Source organism: Pezoporus occidentalis, unplaced genomic scaffold (assembly GCF_034315485.1).
Source record: "Pezoporus occidentalis ecotype Australia unplaced genomic scaffold, CSIRO_AGI_Poc_V1 ctg6, whole genome shotgun sequence".
In the NCBI taxonomy this organism is placed as follows: domain Eukaryota; kingdom Metazoa; phylum Chordata; class Aves; order Psittaciformes; family Psittacidae; genus Pezoporus; species Pezoporus occidentalis.
Window position 1 is genome coordinate 491,046 of NW_026915943.1, and position 16,674 is coordinate 507,719.

Consider the following 16,674-nt stretch of genomic DNA (forward strand, 5'->3'; position numbering starts at 1 on the left):
GAGTTACAATTGGGTTTATGTGACAGCCAAGCTCTTTATGATATATTTGCTCTTTCTAAGTCTTGCTTAATGTGTTAATAACAAATGGAGTTGTGAAGTACATCTCTTTGACAGCTGGTGAGCAGAGGTTGCACAGTGCTTGAAGGGGTTTCCAGACATTTCTGACCTCTTCTTCCAATAAGAATTGATTAAAAGCAGTGTACTTTTAAATCAGTGGATCGGTTATTACCATTCAGGAAGTATTCATTGAACTTCCTCTTCAATTCAGTGATTTACATCTCAGAATGAAGGGGAAAGGTAAATCCAAACCTCTTGTTTGACAGCCATCAGAGAGCAGACTGGTCTCGTAGTTCTGGTGAGCTGGGGTTTTGCATATTTAGACTAAAAGTTGGTTCAGTGTTTGCTCACCTATCACAGGTTTGAATCACAGAATGGTTTGGGTTGGAAAGGACCTTAAGATCATCCAGTTCCAACCCCCTGCCATGGGCAGGGACACCTCACACTAAACCATGGCACCCAAGGCTTTGTCCAACCTGGCCTTGAACACTGCCAGGGATGGAGCATTCACAGCTTCTCTGGGCAACCCATTCCAGTGCCTCAGCACCCTCACAGGAAAGAACTTCTTCCTTAGATCCAATCTAAACTTCCCCTGTTTCAGTTTGAACCCATCACCCCTTGTCCTATCACTGCAGTCCCTGATGAAGAGTCCCTCCCCAGCATCCTTGCAGCCCCCTTCAGGCACTGGAAGCTGCTCTGAGGTCTCCACGCAGCTTCTCTTCTCCAGGCTCAACAGCCCAACTTTCTCAGCCTGTCTTCATAAGACAGGTCCTTTCCTTTGTTTGGTACATGGAGGTGCCCAGCACAGTAGGGGCGACAGGGCTTACGGTGGCTGGGGATGCAGGTGCAGCCAGTATTGCTTCTCCTGAAATGGGATTTTTAGTCATGACACTGCACCTGTCAGTGAAACTGAGAGGAAGGAGAGGTTTTATGGATTTACTCAACTTGGGCTGGGGATTTATGTTGTAATTATTGGAAGTAAAGCTATCAGTAATTACTCAGTGAATCTCTGTCCTGTTCTGTAGAATCCTTGATTATGTGGCTTGGAAGGGACCTTTAAGCTCATCCACTTCCAAACCCCCTGCCACGGGCAGGGACCCCTTCCACTGGAGCAGCTTGCTCCAAGCCCCTGTGTCCAACCTGGCCTTGAACACTGCCAGGGATGGGGCAGCCCCAGCTTCTCTGGGCACCCTGTGCCAGTTCCTCACCAGGTGACTTTTCAATGAGTATCAAGGAAGCATGTCCTCAAACCATATGGAAATCAGGAGAGCGTTTGCATGGAGTTCTGTTCCTGGCTCTCTAGAAACATACTGCATTGAAACATCACCATCTCAAGCCTGTACAACGTGATTGATGTGCGTGGAAGGGATCGTGCTCCACTGCTGTGGGTGAAGTCGGGTGTTGCCAAAGGTTAAACAACCAGTTGACTTCCCTGCCTGAGCCCAACAGTGGTGGGCTTTGTTTCGCTGGAGCAAAACAAGAAGTGTTATTGAGAACAGAACAAGGACGAGCTCACAGGGAAAAGTTACATTCAGCATCAAGCCTAAGAAAGCAAAGCTGCTGGGCTGGGCTGATGCAAAACCATCCAGTTGCCTGACACCGTGCAGAGAGAAACACAGGGACTAAAGAGCAGAATTAACATTAATAATTAAAAGTGTGCTACATTTTTCAATCTCATGGCTACTGTAACTGGGTGACTGCTTAATCCCAGGCGCAAGAGAACTTCTGTAGTTCACTGATGACCGTGCAACCTTGAATGATCAAAGTTGGGCATTCCATTGTGGGCATATAAATGTCATTTCATGGCTTGATCTTAGTTATAGATTCATAGAATCATGGAATGGTTTGGGTTGGAAAGGACCTTAAGATCATCCAGTTCCAACCCCCTGCCATGGGCAGGGACACCTCACACTAAACCAAGGCTCTGTCCAGCCTGGCCTTGAACACTGCCTGGGATGGAGCATTCACAGCTTCCCTGGGCAACCCATTCCAGTGCCTCAGCACCCTCACAGTAAAGAACTTCTTCCTTATCTCCAGCCTGAACTTCCCCTGTTTCAGTTTGAACCCATCACCCCTTGTCCTATCACTGCAGTCCCTAATGAAGAGTCCCTCCCCAGCATCCTTGCAGCCCCCTTCACACACTGGAAGCTGCTCTGAGGTCTCCACGCAGCTTCTCTTCTCCAGGCTCAACAGCCCCAACTTTCTCAGCCTGGCTCCATACAGGAGCTGCTCCAGTCCCTGCTCATCCTCGTGGCCTCCTCTGGACTTGTTCCAACAGCTCCATGTCCTTTTTATATTGAGGACCCCAGCACTGCACACAGTGCTGCAAGTGAGCTCTCACAAGAGCAGAGCAGAGGGGCAGGATCACCTCCTTGGACCTGTTGGTCACGCTCCTTTTGATGCAGCTCGCAGCCCAGAAAGCTGAGGTGTGCATGTTCTATGATTCTCTGTGTGGGTCTCAGAGTCCTTCTGGTCTCAGCTATTAACCTGAAACTCCTTATTGTTCTCAAGAGGAACTAAAGGCAAAGCATAAAAAGGGAGTGGAAATAGCAACCTTGCACAGTATAGTTTGCTACTAATACAGGTTGACCGCTTCTTTATATGTCATATTATCAGACATATAAAGATATAGGAGCAAAACGTCTGATTCAAGAGCAAAAATGTACCTCTGTTAACTTGTTTTTCCTTCTTTTAACAGAGCATTCAGAAGCTGGCCAGCCAATACTTGAAGAAGGACTGGCTTGGAATAAAAGCTGATGAGAGAAGTGATTATAGGTAATTTCACAGTTGGACATCTTGAAATTACTCTTTATAATTTCCATTTGTGTGATTATTTTACCTACCCATTTAACAGTGCTCTGCTGTAGTTAAAGTCATTTCTGTTCTTTGTGGTAGAGCATTGCCAGTTAAAAATGAAGCTGTTTTCCCCTGAAGTACTGAGATTAGGTTTAAATGGATGCTTATTACTTGAATAAAAGCAGGGCTTAGAGCAAGCTGCTCTAGTGGAAGGTGTCCCTGCCCATGGCAGGGGTTGGAACTGGAGGAGCTTTAAGCTCCCTTCCAACCCAAACCAGTCTAGAAATAATTCAGGAAGATTGGAAGAACAAAATGACACCACAGGGCAACTGTATTAGTGCACCCTGTTGGGTATTAATGCTTAAAACTGAATCTAGTGGTGGCTTAGTGCCATGGGTTAGTGGCGGCCTTGGCAGTGCTGGGGAACAGTTGGAATTGATGATCTTAAAGGTCTTTTCCAACCTGGTTGATTCTGTGATTCTCTGTATTCTAGCAAATAGCTTAAAGGTTACAGTGATAAATGTGGGGATCTCTTCATCGGAAAAGCAGCAAGACATTCCTCTTTAGGAGACCATTCTTCATGCAGATCCCATCTGACAGCAGGGAGGAGGCAGAGCAAGAACCACTTGTTTACAAAACTTAGTTCCATTAACATGAGGGGTGGATCAGAACATGAAAGCAGAAGTGACTCAGTTGGTAAAAGCCTCCCCCCCTTTGAATGGGACCTCTTAAATCTCTTAAGATACTCCATTTTAATCTGTTCTTAATTCTGACAAGTTTTATTGCTAACAGGATGAAATTGTTGATGGAATTTGCTTTGGACTGTCAGTACCTTCACACCACTTGTGTGTGAGTAGCAAACTGCATTATCAGTCTGAAGTGTGTAGAAAATGCTCCCATATCACACAGACCCCTCCTACCTACAGTTTGCTCCCCACTCACAAGCCTTTCATGCCATTATGAAATGCCATAATGCCCAGAGGTCTTCTTCAAGTACCTGCCACCCCCGTGCTCCTCATCACCAGGTGCTTGGGCTCTGTGGGCTCCACCAACCTTTCCCCATGTGAGCCAAGGGGAGGTCTTTTCCCCCTCTCACCCTACTCCACCCTCTTGGGCACTTCTGAGCTTTAGTGGTGAGATACCAGGGCCATGCAAAGCTCACTACACATCTGTGGGTGTTATCTTGTTACACATGATGAAGGAACTACAGGTAGCAGAGATAAAATGGATGAGCAGTCTGTGAATGTTTGCTTGATGGCAAGATGCCCAAATCACAAATTCCATGATCTTATAGAGGATTGTTAAGGTGCCATCTGGCTTTGCCTGCTGGGGTATGTAGGGTCTGTTCCACTGCAGCACCAGCTTTGACCAAAAATCATAGAATCATGGAATGCTTTGGGTTAGAAGGGACCTTAAAGCTCATCCGTTTCCAGCCCCCTGCCACGGGCAGGGACCCCTTCCACTGGAGCAGCTTGCTCCAAACCCCTGTGTCCAACCTGGCCTTGAACACTGCCAGGGATGGGGCAGCCACAGCTTCTCTGGGCACTGTGTGCCAGCGCCTCAGCACCCTCACCCTATGCTCACTGTAACCTTCCCCAGCCCTGCCCTCCCCTTTTCCCCCTTTTCTCCTTCCTCTTCTTTCTTCTCCTTCCCTTCCCTTCTTCCCACAACCTTTCTGTGTTTCGCTGTTTCAGGAGCATGTACTCCGTATGGAAGTCCCTTTTAGAAGGCACGATGCAGGTGGCTCAATCCCGCCTCAATATCTGTGAGAACTATAAGAACCTGATTTCAGAGCCAGCCCGGACTGTGCGGTGCTTTAAGGAGCAGCAGTTGAAGAAGGTACTTGTGCTTTAAACTCCTTTCAACTCCTGTTATTTCCACTCGGTGATTGGGAATCTTTTCCTATGGCACTTCTGTAACCTGTACTTTCAGTCTCTTCCTGTGCATGCTGTTCCAGAAGGAAATAGCCAGTTTGTCAGAGGGGTCACAATTCAGAGCAGAGATTAAAACTGCTTGGAAATGAGTCTTCTCAAATGGGGTACACCCTGGGTCAGAGGTATCTCTGCAAATCTAACATCCTGCTGTGGCAATGGGGTTTGTAGTGACAATTCCAAGTGGGTTTTGTTCGAATGGGTTCTGATTTTGAGGACAGGCATAGCTTAAACCTGAAGGAATGACTGGTGGAGTCATAGAACTGGAGTTATTCTGGATCTTCTAAGAGGGGCAGCCCCTCTTTCAGATATCAGTTGACTACCAAGTCTTTGCTGTGTGAGCTTCCATCATGCACAACTTGATCATACAACTTGTTCCCACTTGTACAAGAAATCTACTCTGCAATAGGGAGCCTCACTTCTCCATGAATTCCTATTTATAAAGAAAATTGCAATAGAACTGAAGTGCAGAGCAGCAGAGTTTTATCCCGTGGTTTTTAGGGGATGGTGACTAAAGGTTCTTAGGAAAGAAGTGAGCTTGTAAGCTGCTTTCCTAAGAAATCCCTTAGCTAAATGTGCCCATGGAATTGCATGACATGTCCAGTGCATCAAGAAACAGGCCAGAGCTTTCCAAAGTGCACATTAGAAGCAGAGGATGTCATACAGAGCCCAAGTGTGATGGGGAAGGGCTGAGGGAGCTGGGGGGTTCAGTGTGGAGAAGAGAAGGCTCAGGGGGGGACCTGATGGCTGCCTACAAGTGCCTGAGAGGAGGATGGAGCCAGGAGGGGCTGGGCTCTGCTCCCAAGGAACAAGGGATGGGACAAGAGGAACCGGCCTCAAGCTGCACCAGGGCAGGTTTAGATGGAGCTGAGGAACAATTCCTGCCCCAGAGGGTGCTCAGGCATTGGAACAGGCTGCCCAGGGCAGGGCTGCAGGCACCGGCCCTGCAAAGGTTCACACCCCATGGAGACGAGGCCTCAGTGCCATGGGGCAGTGGTGGCCTTGGCACTGATGGGTTAATGGTTGGATCAGATGAACCACTTCTTGGGGCCACTTCTTTAAATTTATGCAAATGATAGAAATTCCTGGTTTCCCTACACTTTTAAATCAGCAGAACAAGTTATTGCAGTTATCAGGACAGTACTTGTGGTCCAAAGGATTCTAACAGCGGTACAGTTTTCCTACAACATGGAAGCATTCATTTTCCTCCACAAAAAATGTAGTTTTTTATACATTGCTGTCTAAATTTCACCTTTCCTCACCCTTTCCTTTGGATTTCCCAAGGAATAAATAATAGATTATGCTGACCTCCATGCAGGCAACAGCTTATAAGTGCTGAATTGCTGAGTCAGTAAAATACTTGTCCCATCACACTGGAATGCCCATCTGAAATCAAGGTGCTATTAAAAGCAGCATCTCCTTCCAAGGTTGCGGCAGGTATTGTGTTGATCTCGATGAGTTCCCATCCTCATTTTCCAGATGTTGCTGTAAACCTTTCCATCTTCCACTTGGTAGGATACAGAAACTTCATTTTATCACCCCTTTTAATAGTAAACTGGAACCAGTTCAGAAAACCTCATCATAACTGGCTGAAAAACATGGATGAATCACAGGGTGACTCTGGAGCAGGGTATAAATGTGTCTCCTGTGGACCACATCCAGCCTTGTAAGCAAACTGATCCCCTGCCCTCCCAGGATACAGACAAAAGGCTGTTTAGGGGGCAGCAGCCCACCCCCTGCCGTTATCCTTCCCTAGAGACCTTGTCAGCTCACCCCATAAGTGATGTGTGATTTCAGCTGTTGGCCTTGGAAGATGTTCTGTTCATCAGGTATCTCTATAGAGATGATGTAGCCACCACTGAAGACATTTGCATGGATCTCTATCGGAGGACTGAAGGCAAATAGAGTAAAACCACTGTGTGTGGAGGGAATGCAACAAGAAACCATCTCTGTCACCTCTGAAACAGCTTTTTACAGTGTCTGCACAACCCCAAACCACTGAACAGCATCCAGTCTCCTAACACCATCTTCGGAGATGCAGCAGCCAAGATGCTTTTATGCTTTTAAAACCATCATGTTAACAACCGGGGTTATTTGATACTTTAATTTCTTGATGCCAGCAGGAGACTTCAGGGATCAAAATACCAACTGATGCAGCAACCCTCCCCCCCTCGTTTTGCAGTGATTTTAGGTCTCTGTCAGCTCTCCAACATACACAGATCTTTCCACCTTTCATTTCTCTATCCTACCCTTGGAGGTCCTCAGAAACCCCCCCACCATTCCCCAAACCACCCACCACGGAGTTACCTCATGGAGCCTGGTGCTTTATTGGTCTGCACACATCAAACACTGGGTTTAGTGTGAACCTGCATGAATTTTTATGGACTTTATAGCCAGAAAGGAGTGTGACGTTTCGAGTGAGAGCAGAATTGTGTGGTGAGGAGTGATTTCTGTTGCCTCAAACAAAAAGCTGCTTTCTTTATGGGCTGGATATTATGATTATTAACAATTGTTGAATGCTGTGAAATCAAAGTGATGATGTTGGATTACATCACCTTATTCTTCTCAAAATGCTTGTAAAAGAGGTTGCATGTATTAATAAGTACTGTAATGAAAAACCTGAGGTGTTTAGAGGGGGTGTTCAATAAGAGAGCAATGTAAAGCAACTGCACTGGAAGAATAATACAGGCACAGAATCCCAGGCTGAAGGGACCTCAAGGATCATGCAGTCCAACCTTTCCAGGCACAGCATTACCTAGATGGGATGCCCAGCACCCTGTGCAGCCCCATCTTAACAGTGTCCAACACTGGGGAGTCCCCACTTCCCTGGGGAGACTATTCCAGTGTCTGGTTGTTCTCACTGGGGAAAGTTTTCCTCTTGTGTCCATTGGGAATCTCCCAGCAGTAGCTTGTGCCCATCACCCCTCAGCTCTCCCATGGGACTCCTTGTCCAAAAGAAGTCTCCATCTTCTCTGCAGCTCCCCTTTAAGTCCTGGCACATGGATCAGGTCTCCCTGAGTCTTCTCTTCTCCAGCTGAACAGTCTCAGCTCTCTCTGCTGCCCAGCCCTTGGATTATCCTTGTGGCCCTTCTCTGGACCATCTTCAGCCCGGCCACATCTCTTGTACAGCAGGACCAAAACTGAACCCATATTCCAGGGGTGGCCTGACCAGCACTGAGCAGAGCAGGACAGTGACATCTTTATCTCTGCTGGTGATGCCCTTGTTGATGTTCCCCAGAACCCTGTTGGGTTTCTCTGCCCCAGCCACTCACTGTTGATTCCTATGGAGGTGGTGACCCTGAGAACCTCCAGATCCACCCAGCTGGGTATGTGATAATGGTGTGAAAAGAGGTGAGAGCTTGGGTCTGGTCTTTGAAGGACAAAAGAGGCAACTTAAAAGACAAATTGCTTTCCTTAAGCTTGCTTGAGGCTCTGCCTCTGAGTTTTGCCTGGAGCCTTCATGGACCACATCCAGTCTGTAATATCTATAATTAAATATAAATGCATTGAACTATCACTCTTACATGTACTTAAGCTCATTTGGGTACAAGAAAATCTTTACAAATCTCTTTTGAAGATAGTCTAGTTCAAGACATTGATAATTCACATTTGGTTTGTTAGCAAGGTCCTTTCTGCATACCACAGATCCAGACAGAAAAACCAGTACAGTGGTTTTTCTGCTATTCCTTTGATTATTCTATTGTGACATTAAATTGTGTCTTGTAACATTGCTTGGCTTGGATGGAAAAGCATCCCTGGGTTATTCCCACAGTTTTGGTTCCAAATCTAACCCACAGCCCTGTACCAGCTACCGCACTCAAAGTTCACATCCTCTCAGTCAGAACCAGTACAGTGGTTTTTCTGCTATTCCTTTGATTATTCTATTGTGACATTAAAATGTGTCTTGTAACATTGCTTGGCTTGGATGGAAAAGGTTGGAGTTATTTTCCCTCCTTCACTCACCCATTCCGCATTTTAAGCCTTTAAATGAATGACACTGATTTCTGATACATCCCTATTTGTTGGAAACCCCTCAAAATAGAGAAAAATAGGCTCTTAAAATAACATTTTTCAGATTATTCTTGTTGCTCTGGTGTGTTTTATGTGGCAGCTTTTCTCTTACACTTTATACTGCAGAGAAGGAAGGATTAACCATTTTCTTTACCACCTCCGATAGCTTGCCATTGGATTTTCCCCAGTTACATTCCACTTATTTCAACTCATTGCCTCATCCAGAGCTTTCACAAGTTGAATATTTCATTTGTGAGTTATCATTGAATTTCAGTAGTTAAAGAAGAGCACAAAGAAAGAAAGAAAGAAACGTGGGGTTTATGCACTGATCAGCTTTAAAAACGACCTGAATGATTGACCAGGAGTGACTCTTAGAAAATGTAATCAAGAGCAGTAAAACCAGGATGATGGCATGATTTGGATGCAAAAACCCATTAATGCTTTGTTTCCTGCCTGCTTTTTTCCAGTGTGTGGACCAGTTGACGAGGATCCAGGCTGAGTTACAGGAGACAGTCAAAGATTTAGCTAAAGGCAAGAAGAAATATTTTGAGACGGAGCAGATGGCTCAAGCCGTGCGGGAGAAAGCGGATATTGAGGCCAAGTATGTTGTTCTAATAGCATATGTATCAATAATTGCATGCATATCAAGCAAACTGGGACTTGTATTAGTTTTAGAAGGTAATTGTTTTCAATGAGCTTGGGCCAGGTTGTTTGCTTTCTGCTATTTCTGGAACCATTTCATAGAATCATAGAAACCCAGGTTGGAAGGACCTCAAGGATCATCTGCTCCAACCTTTCCAGGCAAAGCATGACCTAGACTGGATGCCCAGTGCCCTGTGCAGCCCAACCTTAACAGTGTCCAACTCTGGGAAGTCATCACTTCCCTGGAGAGATTATTCCAGTGGCTGCTTGTTCTCATTGGGAAACTTTTTACTCTTGCATTCCCAGAAGTAACTTGTGCCCATCACTCCTCATCTTTTCCATGGGACTCCTTGTAAAAGGGGAGGCTCCATCTTCTCTGTAACCACTCCTTAAATACTGGAACATAGAATCATAGAATCCCAGACTGATTTGGGTTGGAAGAGAGTTTAAAGCTCCTCCAGTTCCAACCCCTGCCACGGGCAGGGACCCCTTCCACTGGAGCAGCTTGCTCCAAGCTCCTGTGTCCAACCTGGCCTTGAACACTGCCAGGGATGGGGCAGCCACAGCTTCTCTGGGCACCCTGTGCCAGCGCCTCAGCACCCTCACAGAGAAGAGCTTCTGCCTTACCTCCAACCTGAACTTCCCCTGTTTGCATTTAAACTCCTTGCCCCTTGTCCTGTCGCTCCAGTCCCTGATGAAGAGTCCCTCCCCAGCATCCTTGTAGCCCCCTTCACACACTGGAAGCTGCTCTGAGGTCTCCACACAGCTTCTCTTCTCCAGGCTCAACAGCCCCAATGTTCTCAGCCTGGCTCCATACAGGAGCTGCTCCAGCCCCTGCTCATCCTCGTGGCCTCCTCTGGTCTTGCTCTTACAACTCCATGTCCTTCTGATGTTGGAGACACCAGAACTGCACCCAGTGCTGCAAGTGGGGTCTCACCAGGGCAGAGCAGAGGGGCAGAATGCCCTTTATTGGTGTAGTTCAGTGTACTTTGTAGTATTTTCTTTGATCCTTAAGCCCCACTTAAATCTATGCAAATAAAACTGAAGGCTTAAGAAGTCATTTAAATTAACATTTTAAGTGAGGTGCAGTGGTTGTTTATCCTGCACATTTGTAGTGATGACATTAGTCAGTAATATCCTCTCTTCATTTCTGTTTCAGGTCCAAACTTAGTCTTTTTCAGTCAAGAATAAGCTTGCAGAAGGCAAGTGTAAAGGTGAGTAGAAGAAACAGTGGTTTTGCTGCTAATTTCACGAGGTGTGGGACCAAAGCTGTCTTGCATCTTAGATGAGTGACTGTTTGGAAGGTGTATCTTTAGAGAAGGTCATGAGAGAAGACTCTTTAAGCAGTCAGAGTGCAGAATTGCCTATGTCCATAAGGACACTCTTTCTAGTGGGAGTTGTAACTGTTCTTTACAGATCGCATGTGAAATTACAACTGCATGAAGGCAAGATGCATTAGAAATCCCATAACCATTAACAAAGCTGCTAAACTACCAATCCTTTAAAGCTTTGACTGTATTAATACATACATATGCATGTTAATTTACTGTTCATACACTTTTGCTCATTTAACTTCTCATTAATACCTTTTAACTTCTATTTCTTGTTGTAGTTAAAAGCACGGAGATCCGAGTGTAATTCCAAGGCAATCCATGCAAGGAATGATTATCTCCTCACGTTAGCAGCTGCTAATGCACACCAAGATCGCTATTATCAAACAGACCTAGTAAACATTATGAAGGTAAGGAAGATAATTTTTATGTATGGGAGTTGGGAAGTGTGAAACTATGGAAAGCAGAGTGGGTCTGGAAGTGCAAACTCCTGGGTTGCTTTGTTGAGTTTTCCAATAGGCTGGAATGGATGAATGCAGTGCAGGAGATGGATCCTGCAGTAGTGTGCAGGGTATTTGGTACCTGTTATCAAACCCAAAACTAAGCACTCACCTTTATACTGAATTCCTGAAAACTCCCTTGGATAAAGGAATCAGGTTTGTATAACTAAGACCTGTATTTGCCTATTGTGGTTGACCTCAAGTAAGCTGGAAATGGTTTAGTTGCTCAATAACATATCCCATAATCCTTTTAAGTGTCCCCATATCTGATCAGAACATTTCTTTATGGCATGATTAATGAAAATACAACCATTGTATCTTGGTTTCAAACCATGAATTGTAGAGAATAGCAAATCAACATTGGCGGTGTCACAAAGTCAAGCCAAGATACTTGAACCCATAGGAAACTACATACTTGAAAAGCTCAAATATGATTGCTTACCCTTTCTTTTTTTAATATCATCCTAAAATTACTTAAATGCACATATCTTAAAATGAGATAGTGACGGGAAACCTGTAAAATCTACAAAATTAGCTCTTTAAAGCCAGTTCATCCTCTCTGTAGTTGCACTTCATACGTTGCCATTTGCAAAGTTGATTTCAGGTTGCTCTCTGCACACTATTTCCAGGTGATGCAATCAGACACAGCACTTCAAAGCCTATAATTTGCATTTCAAATTGCTTTATTGAGTAACTATCAGTGTGTTTTAATAAATCCCTGTATTATCAGCATCTTTCTGCATCCTGGGGGAAAAAAATGGTGATAGGAAAAGCAGGTAACCGAAGGAGAAAACGAGAGCACCAAAAAGGAGCTTCCAAGGGACTTTTATATGTAATTCCATTATATCTTGACTAATTTAAGCACAATGCCACCTAGAGTAAATCCTAGTCTGTGGTACAAATTCATTTATCAGCCTACTACGTGACTTCTCAGAAGGCTTAACCAGATCTGGGTATCACAGAGGCAATGCAGGGCTGGTAGTTCTTGAAGCATCATCCTGTCTTTGCTCTGTGTGTGTATGTGGTTGTGCTTTTCTCTTAGTAAACCACAAATATTTGTGCTGACTAAATGTTTAGTGCATGAAAATGGTTATAAAGTATTTCCTTCTCATAGACAAGGTGAAGTTACTCACTGATGCCTACAGAATTCCAGCCTTAGGTGCATGGTTTGTTGGCATCCTTTAATGCTCTTATTTGGATGTAATGCCAGAAGTGAATTTAGATTTTCACAACAAAACAAGCAAAAAGGACATTTGACATAATCAAAAGGTGAGCAGATAGCCTGGGTAAAGTCCTGCCAGGCTCGGGTGGGTTATGGGTGCTCTCATCCCAGGGCATTCCAAGATAATCCCTGCAAAGGCATTCCTGTTTCCTCTATGTCTGGCTACATTTTGTATGCACTACAAACCGAGTGTGTGGTAAACTAGGTGGGATCTTCATCTCTTTTGAGTTTCCATAAACACTTCTGTCTTTTGGATGGTGTGAGCCTTCTGTAGTGTGACATTAGAAACCTGCAGATACCGCAGGAACGTGGGGTTTTAATAAGCTGCTATAAAACCTCAAACTAAAAATGATTTCATTGTTTCTGAAAGACTGAGAAGTGCAGCCATGGAAAACCAATGGAAGAAGTCATGCTGGTGCCATTCACCTGTGTACGTGCTGTTGTCCGTGTTCTATGTGCACAGGGTCCAGTTCCTGAAGTCAGTGCTGATCTGTGGTGGTTTCTTTACCCAGTTACTGCTTTCCCTCTTATCCAGTCCTTGAAGGGACTTCTTTTGAAGCTTTATTCAAACTGAACCTTTCTTTATTTCCTAAGGAAACCAACCTGGTCTTCTGTATAAATAATTGTGGTTTACTGAAAAGCAAAGGTGTAAGTGCTTTCGGTGACCCATATTACTTTAGAAGGATCACCTTCAGGGGTCTTTTTCTACATCTCTCAGACATTTCTAGTATCATGTCCTGTGGAACTGGGCTCCAGCTGCATTCAGCCAAGAGCTTTAATGTAAATTCAAATGTAAACTGCTTGAATGTAAACAGCGGTGTGTAATCTGGTGCTAAAACCCACCTCAGTGTGGCCCAGCCTTTGAAAAGGGCTTCAGGAGGGGCCCTGGCTATTAGAGATGAAGAAACCCTATATCCCTATGAGGCTGATAAGACAAGTGCAGTGATGAATGGAGGCAATTCACACATAGACAGATATGATGTGGTGGGAATAATCAACATCATTTTCTTCCTAAGAGGGAAAATGTCCTTCAAAAAGAGGGGATAAGGGTGATTCATCTGCTTTAATGTCTTGGATGTGCTGGGCGGCCTCAACAAACTTCCCACTCAGTCTCTGCTTATGTAAAAGGACATTGCAGCAGGGTGGTGAGGGTTTTCTCCTAGGTTAATAACTGATGAAGAGATACAGAAGATGTGGGATTAAAGTAAATACTTGAGCTTTATCAGGGAAGGAGAATGGCTGGCAAGGTCCTGGTTTCTCTCTTACCTGTCTTCTCCTCCTGAAGTGTGGGAACCACCCTTCTTAAAGCACTGAGAGAGTGATTATGTTATTTACCATAAGGATTTAACATAAACAGCATGGAGAAGGAACTGAAGAGAGAGGTGATGATTTGAAGATGGTGAAGAAACACAATCACAGAGTGGTTTGTGTTGGAAGAGACCTTAAAGCTCCTCCAGTTCCAACCCCTGCCACGGGCAGGGACCCCTTCCACTAGAGCAGCTTGCTCCAAGCCCCTGTGTCCAACCTGGCCTTGAACACTGCCAGGGATGGGGCAGCCACAGCTTCTCTGGGCACCCTGTGCCAGCGCCTCAGCACCCTCCCAGGGAAGAGCTTCTGCCCCAGAGCTCAGCTCAGTCTCCCCTCGGCAGGTTCAAGCCATTCCCCTTGGCCTGGCCCTACAGGCCCTTGTCCCAAGCCCCTCTGCAGCTTTCCTGCAGCCCCTTCAGGCACTGGAGCTGCTCTCAGGTCTCCCCTTCAGGAGCCTTCTCTTCTCCAGGCTCACCCAGCCCAGCTCTCTCAGCCTGGCTCCAGAGCAGAGCTGCTCCAACCCTTACAGGAGCTCCATGGCCTCCACTGGCCTCCCTCCAACAGCTCCACGTCCCCCCTTTTGCTGCTGCCCCAGAGCTGGATCAGGGCTGCAGGGGGGGGTCTCCCCTTCACGCAGCAGAGGGGCAGGATCCCCTCCCTGAGCTGCTGCTCACTCTCTAGGGGTGCAGCCCAGCACACGGGGGGGGGGTTCTGGGTTCAAGCCTGTGCTGCCCAGTCATTCAGTGTTGTTCTCTATAACCAAATATAAAGCTTATGAGCAAGAGATACAGGGATGTCTCAACGAGTGTTGACCAGGCAAAAAAATAGCACATGAAATTAATGTTAGAAGGAGAAAAGCAGTCAGCTGGGGAGGAGATTGCTGCCTGCAGAATAAAGACCACTGAATAGCCATTACCATTATGAAGGAGTTAATAGAACTGGAAAATGGACCAAAGGATAAGGAAATGGAGACTTTGTCTCTTAAATGTTTCTAATCCTTCCTCTAGACAACATCCCTGGGAAGGAGGTATTTTGGAAGGGGATTAAACCTGTTCTGAGCAGCACAGTTCTTGTTTTAGTACCTTGAGTGGTGGGGACCTCATACATGCTGTAATCCAGTTGTATCCAAACGAAACTGTTCCTTTATGTATTGTGATTAACAGTCTAAAAATGCACCTTTTATCTTCCTATTAGTAAGCCCTCAGGTATTCTTGTGATAGTGGCCACCTTGCTATCTCTAAGTATTTCTCCATTTAGCTGCAGTGGAGCTGACACCCCTTCTTCTGTTGGACCTCTGCAGGCCTCTCCACACCTTTACTTCATATCAAGTGCTTCCATAAACTCCTCACATTTCGTCTCTCTTCCAGCCCCTTTGGAGATGTTGCCTTATTGCAGATGCTCAACAGCTTCTCTTGGTTCTCTTTGAGTGAGGCTCTCAGACAGAGCTAAGCATTCCTGAAACATTCCCTTCTCATTCCAGCTGCCCCACGTAAAGCAGACTGGAAGACTGACTTAACCATGCCAAGTGCAGGGTCCTGCACCTGGGTGGGAGCAATCCCAGGCACAGCTACAGGTTGGGCAGAGAAGAGATTCAGAGCAGCCCAAGGAGAAGGACTTGGGGGTGTTGGTTGGTGAGAAAATGAACATGAGCCGGCTTCAGTGTGCGCTCGCAGCCCAGAAAGCAACCGTGTCCTGGGCTGCATCCAAAGGAGCGTGACCAGCAGGGCCCTCTGCTCTGCTCTGGTGAGACCCCACTTGCAGCACTGTGTGCAGTTCTGGTGTCTTCAACATAAAAAGGACATGGAGCTGTTGGAACAAGTCCAGAGGAGGCCACGAGGATGAGCAGGGGCTGGAGCAGCTCCTGTATGGAGCCAGGCTGAGAAAGTTGGGGCTGTTGAGGGTGGAGAAGAGAAGCTGTGTGGAGACCTCAGAGCAGCTTCCACTGTCTAAAGGGGGCTACAAGGATGCTGGAGAGGGACTCTTCATCAGGGACTGCAGTGATAGGATACGGGGTAACGGGTTCAAACTGAAACAGGGGAAGTTTAGATTGGATCTAAGGAGAAGTTCTTTCCTGTGAGGGTGCTGAGGCACTGGAATGGGTTGCCCAAGGAAGTTGTGAATGCTCCATCCCAGGCAGTGTTGAAGGCCAGGTTGGACAGAGCCTTAGGTGCCATGGTTTAGTGTGAGGTGTCCCTGCCCATGGCAGGGGGTTGGAACTGGATCATCTTAAGGCCCTTTCCAACCCAAGCTATTCTATGATTCTGTGACTTCTGTGTGGAGCAGGTTGGGGTTGCTGAGTGGAATCAGCAGCATCTCAGACATCATAACCCTTAGTTATTTGGTGTCTGCTCTTCCAGGAGGAGTTCTGGGAAGTGGTGGTTAGCTCCACTCTGTAGACAAGGTGAGGTTTCTATAAGCACCATCTCCACAGCAAGATGAAGCTCGAGGTCCAGTTTCATTTTCAGTTCAGTTACTTTGAAATCACGTGCATTACCCCAACATTGAGATCAGGAAAACTGATGTTGTATGCACCATATGTCTACATTTTAAATGATTTTCATGCTGGTTTTCAGTTCTTCACTAACCTGCACATAAACCCTTTCTCTAAACAGTACTTCAGAAGGTTGCTTGTTTAATATTGTCACCTTCAAGTGGAAAAACAACCTCTCCCACCTCCCCTGCCTTGAAAAACTCCCTGCTCCTCAGCTTAAATGCCACTTTTAGCACAGAGCTATTAGAAATCGTGTGGAAAATGGGGAGATAGTAATGTTCTGCTTTCGAAGACAGATCTTCTACATCCTTTGTCTAGAGCAGTTGTTTAAATGGCATTTAGGTATAAAACGGTGGCCGGTTGGTTGGTACTGCTCCTTTGGGGT

The 16,674-nt window shown here is 45.8% G+C and overlaps 1 protein-coding gene across 2 annotated transcripts in view; it reads left to right on the forward strand.

Moving 5' to 3' along the window:
* Positions 1 to 16,674, forward strand: part of FCHSD2 (FCH and double SH3 domains 2) — a 149,495-nt gene that overhangs the window by 70,069 nt on the left and 62,752 nt on the right. For both annotated transcript variants that reach the window (XM_062639140.1, XM_062639141.1), the window contains exons 4-8: positions 2,756 to 2,832; positions 4,548 to 4,692; positions 9,263 to 9,396; positions 10,597 to 10,651; positions 11,050 to 11,178. In XM_062639140.1, coding sequence (XP_062495124.1) covers positions 2,756 to 2,832; positions 4,548 to 4,692; positions 9,263 to 9,396; positions 10,597 to 10,651; positions 11,050 to 11,178 — 540 coding nt within the window. The remainder of the gene's footprint in view (positions 1 to 2,755; positions 2,833 to 4,547; positions 4,693 to 9,262; positions 9,397 to 10,596; positions 10,652 to 11,049; positions 11,179 to 16,674) is intronic.